This window comes from Leptonychotes weddellii, chromosome 11, assembly GCF_054177405.1.
Source record: "Leptonychotes weddellii isolate Sample4059 chromosome 11, ASM5417740v2, whole genome shotgun sequence".
Classification (NCBI taxonomy): Eukaryota; Metazoa; Chordata; class Mammalia; order Carnivora; family Phocidae; genus Leptonychotes; species Leptonychotes weddellii.
In genome coordinates this window covers 2,762,671-2,780,384 of record NC_138379.1, presented here as the reverse complement: position 1 = coordinate 2,780,384, position 17,714 = coordinate 2,762,671, and the positions used below count along the sequence as shown (strand labels likewise).

At 49.5% G+C, this 17,714-nt stretch overlaps 1 protein-coding gene across 1 annotated transcript in view; it reads left to right on the top strand.

Moving 5' to 3' along the window:
* Nucleotides 1-17,714, top strand: part of PPFIA1 (PPFI scaffold protein A1) — a 61,239-nt gene that overhangs the window by 32,882 nt on the left and 10,643 nt on the right. Inside the window, exons 12-18 of the mRNA XM_081798462.1 lie at nt 3,498-3,659; nt 4,558-4,730; nt 4,912-5,005; nt 10,770-10,851; nt 10,958-11,158; nt 12,800-12,862; nt 13,381-13,407. Of these exons, the coding sequence (XP_081654588.1) occupies nt 3,498-3,659; nt 4,558-4,730; nt 4,912-5,005; nt 10,770-10,851; nt 10,958-11,158; nt 12,800-12,862; nt 13,381-13,407 (802 nt within the window). The remainder of the gene's footprint in view (nt 1-3,497; nt 3,660-4,557; nt 4,731-4,911; nt 5,006-10,769; nt 10,852-10,957; nt 11,159-12,799; nt 12,863-13,380; nt 13,408-17,714) is intronic.

Here is a 17,714-nt window from a genome sequence, read left to right as displayed (position 1 = left end):
GTACGGAATCATAGAAGGTAGAGGTGCCACGTGCTGTTAGGCTGGTGCCTGTTCTTACAGATCCACACGGGGCACTCTGCTTTAAACAATGCACTTATTTTTGGAAAGGTTTAAATCAGTTCCAGGTGAGGATTTGACATTACCGTCCCACAGGTCATTCCCCAGAGCAGGTTTGCTGGGTGCTGGAGTAGGTATGCGGGAACTTCGGCATCAGGAGGTTGATATTATAAAAGTGCAGCATGGTTTTCAGTAAGGAAAACAGACTCAAGAAGAGTTTAGAACACAGCTGTTCGGTCCCTGTGTTACGCAGAATGCCGTATTTTAATCAGTTGTGTGTGTTAAAATGGAATTTATCTCCCCACGTAATAATTTATAGCATTTCTCTAGTAAATCTTGAATAACCTGTTATGTTTAAATTTGTCGTAAGAAAAAGTTCTATTTCCAGTTATGTCGTTCCTGAACAAGTTTTATCTCACTTATATCTGTCCTGTTTTTCTTTTTTTAATATATTTGCCTGTTCTGATCCTTGAATTTCTAACTTCAGCATGTGCAGTAAATCTGATTTCTCTTCATTTCTTTGCATGCCTCTATCAGCCTAGTGATTTAAGGAAACATCGTAGAAAGGTAAAATTTTTAGTAGCTGAACATTCCTCTGTTTGTCTGTGACATGGAAGAGTGCCCCTCACTCCCCAGGAGCGCGCCCTAGTGCAGCGCACAGCACATGCGTCCGAGGGAGTGCGTGGCGGTCGCCCTCGTGAGCCGAGCTGGTCTTCCCACAGCACCGCGACAGACGGGGGCACTCTCCTTTCTCTCACGGGTGTCTGCTCGCTGTATACTTAGTTAGACCAGACACCATAGTTTGGTTTTTTAAGATTTTACTTATTTGTCAGAGAGAGAGCACGAGCAGGGGGAGAGGCAGGCAGAGGGAGAAGGAGAAGCAGACTTCCCGCCGAGCAGGGAGCCGGATGTGGGGCTCAATCCCAGGACCCTGGGATCATGACCTGAGCCGAAGGCAGACGCTTAACTGACTGAACCTCTCAGGCGCCACAGACATAATCGTTTTCAAAAAGAGAAATTATGGAAGCAGAGCCGTAGATTTTAGAGCTGGGCACCACCATCATAGCCAGCAGCAGTGAGCCCCTGCTGTATGCCCAGCGCTACGTTGAGTGCTTTATGAGCCTGTTCCTGACCCTTGCACGCATCCCTGTGAGGCGCAGGTTATGTTGTGACCCCATTTCCCAGGTGCGGAGACCGGGGCCTGAGGCCGCGGTGCGGTACGGATTTGTCTGCTCGCCTCCCACACGGGCCTCGGGGCTTCTCCTCTGTACACATGACCGCGGGGCGGGTCTCCCCATTTTCAGAGGAAGTACAACTCCTCAGGGGACAGATCCCTTGACCAGAGTGTCTTCCTTGTAACTGTTGTGCTTTGCTCCCTGGACTGTGTGTACCCCCACCCCAAGCCCGCCTGGCCGTGCACTGACAGGGTAGCGCCTCTGCCAGGTCGGGGGCTCGGTGCTAGGAGCTGGGCGGCGGCCGGGGGAGCCCCTCCGCTGCGCAGACCGGTGTGGCCATTTAGTGAAACTCCTGGGTTCAAGCTCCAGCTCTGTCACTGACTGTCTTGTGACCCGGGTGTGCTCTTCACCCTCTGGGTGCCCTGGTTTGCTCTCCGGTTACGTGAGGAGGACCAGGGGATCCTGCTCCTCGGGCCGGCCACAGACTATGCCTTTGTAAACACCATCCGCAGAGACCAGGAGCCCACAGCAGAGCGGGGCCCAGCACAGCCTGAGTCTGTTAGCTTTTGGCTCTGCAGTTTTCTTGGGAGCAGGACTTTCTCAGTGAAAGAAGGGGCATGCTCCTGAACCCAGGCGGGACAGCCACTCCTGTTGCTTGTGGTCACTTGAGCTCGCGGACTGCTTCTTGGAGGGGCATTGTTTGGAGGTTTTGGGGGGATGAAAGCAGGTGCACATGCAGAGTGCCGGGTCGGCACGGACAGGCCAGCACGTGCCGTGCACCGTGCCCCCCTCCTCCTCCTGCTTTTCCTCCTCGTGCTTGGCGCTGGCGCGTGCTGAGCTAAGTCCCAGCTCTCGTGGAGACTCCCCTTCTAGTTGAGGCAGCCGTAGGCGCAAGTCTGGTGGCCCCAGTGCTGGGCGGGGTGCACTTCCCCCGGGAGCGCAGGGGAAGGGCAGGCCTGGCTGGGGCTTGCCGTGTGGCCCGGGCTGCGGCACAGGGCAGGCTAGCACTTGGAACTGTGTCTCTGCTGACCTCATTGTCAGCACAGCCCCAAGTGTCGCTCCCCCATCCTGTTCTTTTTTGTTATTTTTTTACAAATCATTGCTTTAACCTGGATTTGAAATCTATCCCTGTTACTGAAATCTGTCCCTGTTAAATTTTACGTTGATAATTTCTAACCAGTTAACATAACCTTTTGTTGTCTGATGACGGTGATGGGAGATCAGGGAAGGATGAAGGACTATCCAGCCATTGGTTACGGTTGTGTCCTACCTGAGCTCAGCTCCGCTCGGCGCTAATGCACACGGGTGTCCCCAAGCCCCTGCGCAGTTGCCGAGGTCCTGTCACAGAGCACCACGGCTGCCCCAGTCTCACTGTTCGTACAGGGGTCTGCCACGCATGTCTCATGAGACCCAGCCCTGCCTTAGCCAGCCACAAAGCCCAGATCTGTGAGTGAGACCTGCCCGGTGGGGTTAAAGCGCGGGCCACACTGTGGCCCCGCCCTCCTGCCTGAGGCCCCGCCCTCCTGCCTGAGGCCCCGCCCTCCTGCCTGAGGCCGCACAGATGCAGCACGGAAAGTAACACGGGGACTCTGAAGGGGGTCATCTTGTCGTGATGGCAGCCTAGGGCCACTTCATCCCTGCCCTGTGGAACACATCCATCCTCAGGTTATAACGTCACTGAGAGACGTGGGCCAGACACCTGTGTGGGGTGGAAGGGGGGTGCCTGTTCACTTTGAACTTGACCTTAGGGACTCCACGGCTTGCATCATTACTAGAATTGATGGATTATGGTACAGGCTATTTCCTTTTCCCCCCAAAACAAGAAGCTGTGGACAGTTTTGCACGAGAGGGTTCTGCACTCACCAGTGCTTGTTTTGAATGGCATCAGGGGATAAACACGTTCCTTCTCAGCATTCCGTCAGGGAGAGCTCCTGAGGGCCCAGTTTATAGTGATGGGGTTGGGGGCATGGCCCCGGTCTCTGCCATCCCCTTCAGTGGCTGTCCTCACGGTGGGCAGCGCAGGGTTCCGGGGAGGGTGAGCCGCGGGCTGCCAGGAGGCTCGGGAAGAGGGGCGCCCTACACTCACATGCAGGTGGGCAGGGGTGTCCACGGGCTGCTGCTTGTAAACAGGACCACCCCGTAGCACAGCCTCAGGCTAACGTGAGGCTTTTTGTACACCCCGAGGTTTTCAAATAAGGTTACGGCTACAGTTTAGAGCCTTCGCGATTGTTCTGTGGTGGAGTGTCGCTAACTGGTCTCCCTGTCTCCGCCACAGCTGCCGGCTTCCCGCGAAGAGGTACGAGATGACAAGGCAACGATAAAATGTGAAACGTCCCCCCCTTCCTCCCCAAGATCCCTCCGCTTAGACAGGCTGCACAAAGGAGCGCTGCACACGGTCAGCCACGAGGACATCAGGGACGTCAGAAAGTAAGGCGCGCGCGGGCGCTGCGCACCCCACGGGAAACACTCTCCAGTGCTAGTTGGCAGTTTTAAGAAATCCTTGATCTTTTCTTGGGGGAGAAAAAAAGGTCAGAACAATGGTTTTAAAGAAATACCAGTGAATTGAGGGGAGTTTACGTGAACGATGTTCTTGGGATGCCCGCGGAAGCTCGGGGAGCCGTGTGGGGATCGGGCAGAAGACGCATGGCTGTTTGCGCAAAAGTCAGTTTGGAAAGAAAGGGGCTAAATGGTGTCAGCGCTTTTAGGACAACTTCACGTTTTCAGAGTCTGCACACTGACTGTGGAGAACTTTCCCTTCCTGAGGGAGCTGTGCCAGCGTGGGCTCCCGACGGTTCCTTCTGTCGGCGGCGCTCTGTGCCCTTCCGGGCCATCCAAGAGCCCCGCCCTGTGCTCACACCCAGGCCACTCCGTAGCCGCTCTGTTGCTCATGCACCCCATTCCAGGCCAGCACCATTTGCGTTTCTGTTCCACGCCAGGCGGTGCTCAGTGAGGGCTGTGTGCGCTTCTGTGCCGTGGCCCTGCTCCCACCTTCGCCGGCTGCCGGGAAGGGCCTGCTCGGGGAGGAGCTCAGGGCTCCCAAGGGGCGGAGGGCCAGCGTCTGTAGGAGCGCCTTCCCAAGCTCTCGGCCCCTTTGGCTTGGCGCCACAGCCTCCCTGGGAAGGAGACGGTGTCAGCCTCCCGGGGACAGCCCTCCCGGGGAGTGCTGACGGGAGCTTGTGCTTCTCACGCACTCTGTGAAGGCGAGAGACCTCACGTTTGGCCATGAAGCATGAAGGAATATTAAAAACGCCGAGCGTTCTAGGTCGCGTGTGTGGGATGGTGTGCTGTGCTGAGCGCTTGTTCAAGATCCTTTCCTGTCCCCAAGCTCCACAGGCTCACAGGACGGCCCCGTGAGCAACCCCAGCAGCAGCAACAGTAGCCAGGACTCGCTGCACAAAGCCCCCAAGAAGAAGGGCATCAAGTCCTCGATTGGCCGGTTGTTCGGCAAGAAAGAGAAAGGCCGTCCTGGCCACGCTGGCAAGGAGCCCACGGGACCAGGTTGGTGGTGCAGGCGTGCCCGCTGGGGCGAGCGCGGGCACTTCCATGAGCCGGCCGCCCGGGCAGAGGCGCGCTCGGAACTGCTCGCGCTCTGCCTGGGGACGCGCCCCCCTGACGGGGGGAGCCCGCGCAGGGCCGCGTCCGTTCCTCTGGGTGCTTCAGTCCCTCTCCTTCCCCACAGCTGCTGCTTCAGAGACAGAAAACTCCTCTCAGGATGCCCTGGGGCTCAGCAAATTGGGAGGACAGGCCGAAAAAAATCGTAAACTTCAAAAAAAGTAAGCATTTTTTATTTGTCATCTCACTGAGTGGCTGTCAGTTGCACCTGATTTTTAACCAACGGTTATTTATTAAATGTGCCATCCAGCTGAGTGTAGCGTGTCCAAAAAGATGCACCTGAGGCCTTTATTAAACGGTACCTCCTGGAGGTGGTAGAGCACTTAGGAAGTTTTGAAAGGACTCAAACGTGGGTTCCCGGCCCACCTTGGGAACTGTCTTAGCGCGTGTCGAGGTCTGCACTCGGGGCTTGGCCTTGCAGCACTTGACTCTGAATCCCAGCTCTGGCCCCGGCCCGTCTTGGGGCTCTGGGCGCTTCCGCTTTCTCCTCTGTACGTGGGAGCAAGGGGGGCACTTACCTCCCCTGCTTTCGGGAGCACGAGATACACGTCTGTGTCTTTGTAAATATGCATGCGGTACTTTCCACACAAGATGCACTAAGTGTACGTCTGACTGTCCGTAGGACTACAGCCACTGTGAAGACTCGGCCACCAGCATGCAGAATTTGCTGTTTGTACCAGTCATCTGTCAGGAAATCCTCACTGTGTTGTCCTTCTTTCCTTCCCCAGGAGAGTCTGAGTTTTTATCTTAAATAGATTCTCAGTTTTGTAGTCTATTTTTACATGTCAATTCTAAATTGTCTTGACTCTGGAAACGAGTGATAACAGTGGGGACAGTTTCCTGCCGAGGATCTCTGGTGGTGTGATGCCTCGGGATAGGGGCGCGAAGACACAGTGCTGACACGTTTCTCTGGGACTTTCTGATCCAGAGCACGTTGTGTGTTGGTTCACCATGTCCCAAACCAGAGTTAAGTGGATGAACTGGACAAGCTGGGACCATATCTCAGTGATCTGACAACTGAAAAATAAAACTGATGCTCTTCAACAGAGGAAGGCGGTGTGTAGTCTAGCGGGGAGGAGCAGGACGTGAGCCCAGGGAGGAGGATGGGGCCAATGGCAAGAGGCAGGACGTGGTGGGCTCTGAGATAAACCTGAGAACGGGAAAGGCGTCGGCTGCCCTCGGCTGCCCTGAGAGCCAGCACTGGTCTGGAGCCTGGGCCGCACGTCCCACCTGAGCCCACGGGACCCTCTCTGCTAGAGGCTGGCTCCCCTTTAGCCCCCAGAGCTGCCAGCTGGTTTCTCTTTGGTGAAATGTGCCTCATTTTAGTTTTCTTTTCAGAAGTCATAAAAATGATCTTGACTGACATACCGTGGATTCTGTTTCAGGTGAAATGCTATTATTTCTGTTGTTGCTCACAGTACCGTAGGAATACTCAGTGTTTTGGTTCTCTGGGAATGGAAATTTGTAGAAACCGCTTAACAGTGGTCTGATCTGAATGTTGCTATCTTTGAACTGTATAAAAATGTTTTAAAATATCTTGGGGAGTTGCCATTTGGCTGTGTGAAATTTAATATTGAAGCTAGGCCTTTTGCTCCTGGAACCACGCTAGGAAAATTCTGTCCCTTAGATTTTGCTGATGTGTTTTATTTCACATCTTATATTTTCTGTAATGAAAACAGTAAGGTTTGGGGCAGTGCCCTCTGGCTCTCCCACCCCACTGCTCCCAGAAATGTGTATTTCACATAGGAGCATAAATTGGCCAAACGTTTCCTCTGTTTCCTGCATTTATTTTGTCACTGTCAGGAGGTATGCTAAAGTACTTGGCCGTATGAGGACAGCCTTTATGGAGTTACTTGCCCCAGCATGTGATTAAATTTCACACTGCGTGTGCGTGTGCACATGTGTGTATGTGTGTATGTAGGTTTTTCTGGAGCTGAGACATTCAAATTGATGGATTTGGTTCTGTGTTACCATAGCTATAACTGAGTACCTAAGGGTGGGTCATACTCCATGCTCTGTTGTCATGTATGGCAAGTTGTAGAATGTACAGTTGACCTTGAACAACACGGGTTTGAATTGCGCAGGTCTACTTAGATGCAGTACATATAAACACGGTATAGCACTGTAGGTATATTTTCTTTATGTTTTTTTAATAACCTTTTCTTTAGCTTAATTTGTTAAAGAATGCAGCCTATAATACATGTAACATATAAAATGTGTGTTAACTGTTTGTTATTGATAACAGTTCCAGTCAGCAGTAGGCTATGAGTAGTTAAGTTTTTCGGGAGTCAGAAGTTATTCTCGGGTTTTTGAGAGCGGTGCTCTGTGTGGCTGGCAGAACCGTGGTGGGGGGTGGGTAGGGCCCCATACACCTGCATCCGAGGTGCCGGTCTCAGAAAGATGAGGCACGGGGCGCCTGGGTGTCTCAGTCATTAAGCGTCTGCCTTCGGCTCAGGTCATGGTCCCAGGGTCCTGGGATCGAGCCCTGCATCGGGCTCCCTGCTTGGCGGGAAGCCTGCTTCTCCCTCTCCCACTCCCCCTGCTTGTGTTCCCTCTCTCACTGTGTCTCTCTCTGTCAAGTAAATAAAATCTTTAAAACAAACAAAAAAAGATGAGGCACGATGCCTGTTGTCATGCCGTATTTGATGAGCAAAGGCTCACATGCTTCTTGTTAGGAAAGGCGACTTTACTGTCGTATTTATGTCCTAACTCTAAAAACACGTGTCATCTGTCCTAGGTTACGTGACTTCTCACATACGTACGCCTGCTCCCCACAGGATTGAGCAGATTTCTAAATGTCTTTCTCCTGCAACTTTCATTGTAAGGCTTGGCGTTCCGCATCAGTTTACTGTTAGAACAGGCGTTTGGAAAATCAGGTGTGTGGGTCTAGAAGGAAATCAGGTCGCAACTAAGTCACCCTGCAGCCCCCGTGGGGTGGCTGAGCCAGGCCTCTGCCCATGCTCGAGGGCCTCCCCTGTCAGTGAACACCAGTGGGACCCAGGTGGGAACACTGGCATCCCTGTGGCAGGTGCAGGGCTCCTCCATCTTCCTCCGCAGAGGGGGCAGCCCCTCCGGCTGGGCTCCCGGGTCATACACCGAGGGGGACACAGCCACAGCGGGGAATGCGGCGTCCGAAAGCAGAGGAAGGAAGTAAATGACAGCAGAAGCCAGACAAGTCTTCTTGCCCCTCCAGGAGACTGGCTCGTAACCCAGGTTCTTCAGCACAGAGTTGGGTGCAGAGAAGCGCTGGACATTTCAGAGTCCCACCACCTCACGTGTTGTGTTTGAGGCTCTGGAACTGGTGGCAGAATAGTTTTGTTTTCTGGGAAATTGACCTGGACAAGAATCCCTCATTTCCTTCCAGTAAACTGTTACCTATCATGCTTGTTTTTGTAGTCATAGTAAAGAAGGAGAAAACCAGATGGTTCTGTCACTCATTAGAGTGACCCTCTGGGTAAACGGGCAAGTTCCTAAGTTTACACAGCCGCTTAATTTATACCAGCCACAAATGAAGGAAGTTGGCTGTGTGCAGTAGGCTGTTCCCAGTGGCCAGCGAAAGAAACACAGTCCCTAGATCCGGCGGGGAAGGGGTGTGTACCTGTGACAGGTGACAGACAGGACGGCAGTGGAGCTGGCCCTCGCGTCCTGGGCGTGCCCTCCCCGTCGGCGCGGTGTCCAGGGGCTCCGCGTCATCCGCTGTCACGTGGGAGGCCTGCTTCATGTGAGGGGGAGCAGTCACCCCTGCGAGAAGGAAGGGATGCCAGTGTTCCCACCTGGGTCCAGTTGTTGTTCAGTCTTCTACGCCGTGCACTGATAGGGGAGGCAGGCAAGCACAGCCAGAGGCCTGGCTCAGCCACCCCACGGGGGCCCCACCTTCCTGCGGGCTCCTGCATCCCTTTGCTGCATGGTCCTGGCTCCACTGCCTCATCTCAGTCTCAGCAGGACCATGGGCCTGAGCTCAAAGCACATCCATGCTAGAAAAGGCTTTCCATGCACAAATGGCCACTGCCAGGAGGAAGGTGCCGGTAAAGTCAGAATCGTGTGCACCAACCTCCAGGTCATGGGATTCATAGTCCTTGTTTACAACAAATAACTATTTCTGATTTTTTTTTTTTTTTTTTTATGTAGGCTCCACGTCCAATGTGGGTCTTGAACTCACAACCCTGAGATCAAGGGTGGTACGCTGTACCGACTGAGCCAGCCAGGTGCTCCTGAATAACTATTTCATATTAAAAGACAAAGTGTGGCAGAGCGCCCTGGGTTCGGTCACTGTTCAGTGGACTTGGAGAGTGCAGGGCCTCTGAGAGGCCTCCTGGCCTGGGGCAGAGCCCCTCCTCGGCTGGGCCACGCTGTTTAGGACTTAGCACCTGACCACGCTTCGGCAGCACAGGCCTTTCCCCAGCCCATCGGCCAAGGAAATACTTGTATTGATCGTAGGGCTCATTTGGCTTAAGTAAGTGTCCACGTAAAATATAGACACTGTCTTTGAGAATTTGTCCTTAGAACACGGAAGTCAGCATTTTAATTGAGCACGTTGATGACTTACTCCACCCAGAGAGGCCCCTCCTCTGACCTCTTCTATGCAGTGTTCGGTCACGGAGCAGGATGCCCACAGCCCGGGGGCCTCTCTTTCTTCTTGGTTTATGAATAGCTTTGCTTATTTTAATGAGAAAAGGTTGCCTTTTTTTTTTTTTCCCCTCAAGCTATTAAGATTTTTTGCCTTCTGGGGTGCCTTCTGGGGTACCTGGCTGGCTCAGTGATGGAGCATGTGACTCTTGATCTCAGGGTGGTGCGTTCCAGCCCAATGTTGGGCATAGAGCTTCCTTTAAAGAAAGAACAAAAAGAGTTGTTGCATTCTCTGATGTAATCATTCCTGCATAATTACAATATCTGTTACTCCAAGGAAACCCAAGGTTGGTTAAAGGAACACTTACTTGAAATTTTATGTGAAACATTTTGAGCTTTAATTTTACATAGATTTCACAGTCTCAGGAAAAGTCTAATAATATTTAAATATATCAAAGAGCCTATGTATATTTTTAGAAATAAAAGACTCACTGGACTGCAGAAATTATTAAAGAGAAATAACACTAAAAGTGACCTAGGGATTGAAAAATGCCTCAGGATGCCCAGGCACGTAGGTTAAACCGCCCCCAGTCCAACCCCACCTTCTCTCGGAGGCTTTTCATTTTTAGGAAGAATTAGTGTCTTTCAGAAAGCCTTGTAAGTACACAACACAAAAAAGTAAGATAAGATTCATAAAGATTGTTGTGTTGCCCCTTACATAACTACGTTGTCAGTAGACAGTCCTTTTTAAAGATGCTAATAAGGTAAAGTCATGGTTTGGGGGGTCTTAGAGCCAGGCCTACAGAATATTTCCGATGCTTCCTGCTTGCCACCCTGTGGGTGTCGGCTCCTGACGACATCTGAGTCTCACGGTCTGCCCTGTGTGCGCTGATATGCATGGTTGGGATTTAAATTTTCTGGGTATGAAGCCTGGGGATGAAACCACAGGATGACGTAGCATCTTAACTTTTAAGTACCTGATGAACCTAAATAGCACTGTAGACTGGAAGCAGCCAGCACCCGGCCCATGACTTACTGGCCACATCAGACCATTCCTGGTGCGAAACTCTGTGATGTTGTTGTCCATGCGGAACCCTTGAGGCCCTCACAGAAGCTTCTTCGCTCTCCCCGGCTGCAGCTTCCTCTCCTACCCAGTTTTCCTCGTTATTCAGATAGTCCCTTGACTCTCCTTCCTTGGACATGAAGACTGCTGGGATTGTTAATGTTAGCAATAAGTCTCTGCCAGGAGATGACTCGAGGATACTTTTAGAAATGTGTAAAGAGAATAGCTCTGTTCAGCTTGTTTTATATACGCATGCGCTGGTGGGTCTTTCATGCTGAATCTCTTGTTATTTGTAGGCATGAATTGCTCGAGGAAGCCCGGAGACAAGGTTTGCCTTTTGCACAGTGGGATGGACCGACCGTTGTTGTTTGGCTAGAGGTATATCTTTCTTTTCCTCCTGGGTGGAGTATGTTCCATATGTGAGTGTGTTCATCCATCCGTGCGCTGTGCATAACCTTCTGGCCTTAACGCTTCTTGTCTCCAGCTGTGGGTTGGGATGCCCGCCTGGTACGTGGCCGCTTGCCGCGCCAATGTGAAAAGTGGGGCCATCATGTCGGCCCTGTCGGACACGGAGATCCAGCGTGAGATCGGCATCAGCAACCCTCTGCACAGGCTGAAGCTGAGGCTGGCGATTCAGGAAATCATGTCCCTGACAAGTCCGTCAGCCCCTCCTACTTCAAGAACGGTACGTGTCTGCAGAAAGAGTGTACCTGCTGTTTCTGTTGCCTCTGCGGTTCTTACAAACATACCAGTGTTCCAACTTAAAGGTTTAGCATTCAGAAACATGACAACTTTTAATTGGTGACGGTTGGGTGGTTCACAGATCCTTTCCTGAATGTTCTCACAACCGCTTGGCTGCAGTGGCTTTGTGATATAGAAATACAAGTTTTTAAAAGTGTAGAAAAGTAACTATCTCTGATTTAATATGAATTGACCGAAAGTGAAGGGGAGAAAGCTTCGATTCCCCACTTGCACTGTGACCAGTGTTCTACTGAGGGACGTGTTGGGCCCGTTCCGGGAGCCAGAGGCCCTGGGGGCTCTGAGCTCGAAGCAGCCTGTGAATTTGCAGGTGCACGCCGAGACTTGTCTGTGCTCATGAGGTTCTGCTCCACGTGGGAGGACCGCGACCGTCCTTACGGAGGGTCCCCCTCATGGAGTGGGCGGCAGTACCCTAATGCAAACCTGGATGGTTCCTGGGAGACAAAACAGGCCAACCCCTGGTCTGTAGAGTGCGGGTTCTTTACGTTGGCTTAGTCCCCGCTCTGCTCTTGATCTGCTCTGAGGGAAAACCCGATGAAGAGACCGAAGAGCCTCACAGACGTACTGCTCCGAGCAGCAGGTTAGGGCCCAATTCGGGGCTTGCGGCCCCTCTACCCAGAAAGGGGCTGCCAGCTGGCTTGTTTTACTTTGTTTCTTAGGGGAGGAGTTGGAATGAACCATCAGTCTGTGCTCTTACCTGCGGCCCAGGGAGCTCTGTGCTGGGAATGTTCTGTCACAGCATCTGACCAGGTCCCCATTGCCCGGTTGTTCCAGTTAAAGTGACCTTTCTAGAAATGAAGGTGTAGGGTGGTTTTCCCAAAGTCTTTATGAACTGTCCAGTGAAGGCTGCTGCTCCTGGACGGAGTCAGCGACAGGCACGGCGAGCCTCCCCAAGCAGGGAACTGCACCGTGAGACGGGGTGCGCCCGCTCCCGGAGGGGCCTGGCGGCCGGCACGGCGCCTTGATGGGCCTCAGGTCCGTGGTGGCGCTTCAGTGGGGCCAGGATTTTGGCTCCTTGAAGTCACTGGCCATTCTGTTGGACGCACTCAGCCCTGTGCCCTGCCTCTTGGGTTTCCCCAGACAAGGTTGTCCCGTCCGCGTGGCCCAGTCACCTCAGAGCACCTGCTGGGGACTGTTGTCCCACAGTCCAAAGCTAGACCTGGGGACTGTGCTCTTTGTTGTGCTCTGTTCGGGTAAGACTATAAATGTATCGAGTAAGACTTAGTTGAGAATCACTCACAATTTTCAGAAGTACAAAATGTGTTGTTTTTATATTTTACATACCTCAGGTGGTAAGCATGGCAAATGAAGCGCTAGGAATTATGGGCTGTTCTTGGGTTAGTGACAGCACAGTATTCGTATGGTGTGGTTATTCTTTATGAAGGGGGTGAGCTTGTTTTAATGTTCTGTCATTTTCCATACGGGCATCTAAAATGAAAAGGTGAGAAGAATGGCCTTTGCCTCCACCTGCTCCTTTTATGTGCCTGAGGCTTACGTATCTGCCACCTTTCCTCTTTGTTACTGCTTCCCTTGCCCTGGATGTGGTTGGTCACTGGGGTCACCCTAGACCACAGGAAATGTCTGGTTAACGCATGAAGAGATGGAAACGCTCACAGCCACGTCACAAACGGTCAGTCGCAGCCCCGAGCCCACCTCCCCCAGTGCTCCCCACCTACGAACGGCACGATTCTCGGCTTTCCCTTGGGAAGCAAAAATGTCATTTCACATTAAATTGTTCCGATAAGTATTTCCATTAGGTATTAGTTAAACGTGTGAAATGGAATTCTATTTTAGATTTTTTTTTCAGGACCTTAAAATTGGTAGACTCGCTCTATTTAGAATAGATTTAATTTCTATCTCCTTTAAGGAGAGACGTCAGTTTGGCGGTCAGTCTTCATGTTCTGGCCCTAGTTTTCTCCTTATATGGACATGCTTGCCATGGGAAATTGGCTCTTTGCATGAGAAATTGGAATTGTTGGTTTTGCATGAGTTTTGCATGATGCTTTGGTCTTTGTTTTTTGTGTTTTTTTTTTAACTTTTTCACTCAAGTCACTCTGCACCTTCCCTACAATGTTAATTTGCTTGCATCACTAAGCTCACCAATACTAATAGTTATGTTCTTTTGCATTCCTAACCTCGTAACACCAGGAGGATGAGGAGGGAAGCTGGGCTCAGGTTGGAGACTCTCTATAATATACTCTTCACTCTATGTACCGCAGCAAAAGAGCTGGAGTATGAAAGCTTGTAATTGACTTTTCTTGACATTTTTAACATCTTAATTTGTGCAGAATATCATTGATGACTTAAAGCGTTAGTCAGAGTGAAGCATAGGATTAAAGAGTACGTCTCATGGACAATTTTGAACCTTTCTCACGTGGCACCGTGGTGGTGAACTCTGTGTGACAGAGATCACTTCGTTCAGCCCCACGGCTGTCGCACGGTGTGCCGTGGCGCTGGCAGCTCCTGGGTACATACCCAGCACGAGAGTTGGCACGGGGACTGTCCCCGCCTGTCTGCGTATCAGGGGTTACTAAGTGGTGCCCTGCTGCTGTGTTGGTCGAGAGGCTTTCTCACTGGTGGGATTCTCAGAAATCAAGCCTCTCCTTGCAAAACGTACGTTCGAATTTTCAGCTTCCTGGCTCTTCAGCTCACAAAAAGCTCTGTCACGACTGTTTCGCAGCCTTGATTTGAGACAGCTTGATGAAAAGCAGTGGTTCCCTACGTGTGCTTCTAGCCCCATTGCTGCCTGACTTGCTGTTCTGTTTTAGCGCCAGATCGGAGGCTACAAGGGCGCGGCCAGGAGGTTCTTCCCGAGGCTCTTACTAATGGCATCATGTTCAAGGATCTCAGAAGGATCATGGTACAGCTGAAGAAAATCAAACTAATCTTAAATCTGAATTTTTCTCATTTCCAGTTGATGGTTGAGACCACTGTTTTCCTCTATTTGTACTCCTAAAATCAAACCGATGTTACCACTTTTTTAAAAAGCAAAAGAGGAGAGTGCCTATAATATTCCATGAGCTCCCTCTCCAGTCCTTTGATTTAGGCACTCTGTGCCACTACTCCAGATAAATATCCTCATTAATCATTTAGCCCGCTCAGATATCCCTTTACAGGGCCAATAATGACTATCAGTGAATTAAAAAGGGTGCATTTCATGATTGCTTAAACATCAGTGTTTTACATTAAGAAGGAGAACTTTGGCAGCACCCCGCTATGAGATTCCCTATATCGGGGCGTGACTTATAAGGTAAACCAGCTGAACGTTTGCTCTTTGCAGTGGAAACATAAACAAGGATGAGCCATGCCAATGACACCAGAATTAGCCAGCATCGGCCTTCAGCGTAAGCAAGGACGGTTTCTGCTCCATCCCTCTTCTCGATGGGAGGAGAATGAAGGGCAGAAGTCGGACAGTGCGCCTTCCACGTGCTATTACGTAGTCACCGGCTCTAACACCAAGGGCGAGTTTGAGATGCCCTTGGGCATTCAGGGCAAGAAAATAACAAGGTGTGGTCAAGTCATCGATGCATTCACTTAGCAAGTAACATCAGTGTGCTGTCTGTGCAAACCGAGCTGCCTGCTCTTGACACCTGCCATCATCCCTCCCATTTTACAGAATTGTATTTGTGATCATGTCAGTGCTGGAAACAATAGAGCCTGTGCAGTGGCAGTTTCTCGCAGCCCAGGTGTTCTCTGACCAAGAGGGATCCCTGTCCTGTGCTTTTTCAGAAGGCTGTGATGGCAGCCCAGGAGGTGTGGGTCTCCTGGCTTTGAGACTGGCTCCCCCGGGAGCTCATGTTATGGACCACTTAAGAAGTGGGACTGGAGTACGTAATGAGTAAACAACATTAAGGAGGGCTCTGCTCCCATGGAATTGTCTGTTTAGAAATTTCTTTGCATTTTCTGTCCAATTAAGAATACATAAACAGAGGCAAGAAAGCAGTGATGGATATTCACACTCTAAGTGTCAGGTGTGTGATATTGAGAGTGAGGTTTGAAAGAATGAGAAAACATGACATTGTGACAATTTTCCAAAAATGTTTGCTGCTTTTCTCACTCATGGTTGTTCAGAGAAAGTAGTGAAACAGTTTTTTTCTATTGAATTTGAGCATTCTTGTTGAAATTTGAGTCATTTCTTCTAGCTTGTTTGGTGTAAATAATAGATTAGAGGTGGTATTTTCAAGCCAGAACATCGTGGTAGTTGAGAGTTACTATTTCCAAGGATTCTGTAAGGCAACTACAGAATTCCTGTGACTGTAACTTAGCCTTCTTGGACTGAAGAACATCCGGTACCTTTGTTTGGATGTGTATGCATGTACTTGTAATGTATTGATTTCTTTTTCATGGCACAAATCTGGCACATATTCTGTTAGATTTATCCCAAAGGGTTTCATCCGTTTTGATGACATTATAAATGGTATTTTTAAAATGTCCATTTCCAGCTCATTTCTAGTATTTAGAAATACAGGTCACTTTTATATATTGATCTTATTACATCCTGCAACTTTGTTAAACTCACTTTAGTTCAGATAGCTGCTCTGTATTTGTTTTCTAATACTGATAATCAAGTGATCTACAAATAAAGACAGTTTTCTTTCTTTTCCAACTCATGCTTTAATTTCTCTTTCTTGCCTTGTCACCGTGGCTGAGAGTTCTAGTACAGTGCTGAATGAAAGTGGTGGGAGCAGATACCCTGAACTTTGTTCCTGAGTGTAGGGAAAATGCATGCAGTCTTTTACCACTAAGTGTGCTGTCAGATCTGCATTTTTTGTAGAAGCCCTTTATCAGGTTGAGGCCGTTGTTGTCTGTGCCTAGGTTGCTAAGATTTCAATGAATGAGTAATGATTTGGTCACACACCTTTCCCACATCTCTGGTTTTTCATTTTAGTCCTTTGATACAGTGAATTTCTCTGATTTTCTTTTTTTTTTTTTTAATTTTATTATGTTATGTTAGTCACCATACAGTACATCATTAGTTTTTGATGTCATGTTACATGATTCATTGTTTTCGTGTAACACCCAGTGCTCCATGCAGGACGTGCCCTCCTTAATACCCATCACCGGGCTGACCCATCCCCCTACCCCCCTCCCCTCTAAAACCCTCAGTTTTTTTAGGGGCGCCTGGGTGGCTCAGTTGGTTAAGCGGCCGCCTTCGGCTCGGGTCATGATCCTGGAGTCCTGGGATCGAGTCCTGCATCGGGCTCCCTGCTCGGCGGGGAGTCTGCTTCTCCGTCTGCCCCTCCCCCCTCTCATGTGCTCTCTCTCATTCTCTCTCTCTGAAATAAATAAATAAAATCTTAAAAATAAATAAATAAATAAATAAATAAATAAAACCCTCAGTTTTTTTCTTGGAGTCCATAGTCTCTCATGGTTCGTCTCCCCCTCCAATTTCCCCCCTTCATTTTTCCCTTCCTTCTCCTAATGTCCTCCATGCTATTCCTTATGTTCCACAGATAAGTGAAACCATATGATAATTGCCTTTCTCTGCTTGACTTATTTCGCTTAGCATAATCTCCTCCAGTCCCATCCATGTTGGTGCAAAAGTTGGGTATTCATCCTTTCTGATGGCTGAGTAGTAGTCCATTGTATCTATGGACCACATCTTCTTTATCCATTCATCTGTTGAAGGGCATCTCGGCTCTTTCCACAGTTTGGCTATTATGGACATTCAAATATTGACCCCACCTATGTTCCTGGGGTAAACCCCACTTGTCCTAATATCTTATTCTTTTAATTTATTACTAATTTGATTTGCTAATACTTTGTTAAGGAAAATTTGCTTCTGTGTCTATGAGGGATATTTATTGGTCTATAGTTTTCTTGAAATGTGTCCAGTTTTGGTGTCAGGACAATGCTGCTCTTGTAGAATGAGTTAGATATTTCTTCTTCACTTTTCTGTAATAGTTTCTGTAGAATTGGTAATTTTTTCATAAATGTTTGGTAGAGTTCACCAGTGAAGGCATTTAGAGTAGAGATTGAGTGTATGTGCATCATGTGTGTTTGTGCTTGTGTGGTTTATAGCTACAGATTCAAGTTCAGGTACGGGTTACCTGTTTCTTACTGAGTGGCTCTCATAGATTATGTCTTTCATGAAATTTGCCCGTTTTGTCCAGGTTGCTTACAGCTGTCCACAGTTTTCCCATATTACCCTTTCAGTGCCTGTAGGGTCTGTACTGATGCCCCCTCTTTAATTCTTGATGTTGGTGATTTAACTTTCTTCTTTCTGGGTAGGGGCCCGTCAATTTCAGTGATGTTTATGAAGGTCCAGGTTTTACTTTCATCATTTTATTTTCTGTCATTTTTTTTGTTTCTGTTTCACTGATTTCTGCTTTTATTTCCTTCCTTCTGCTTGCTGTGGATTTCATTTGTTCTTCTTTTTCAAGTTTTTAAAGGTAGAACCTTACTTTATTGATTTATAACCTTTTTTCATTTATAAGTACTTAATACTGTAAATTTCCTTCAAGACACTGCTCAAGCCGTGT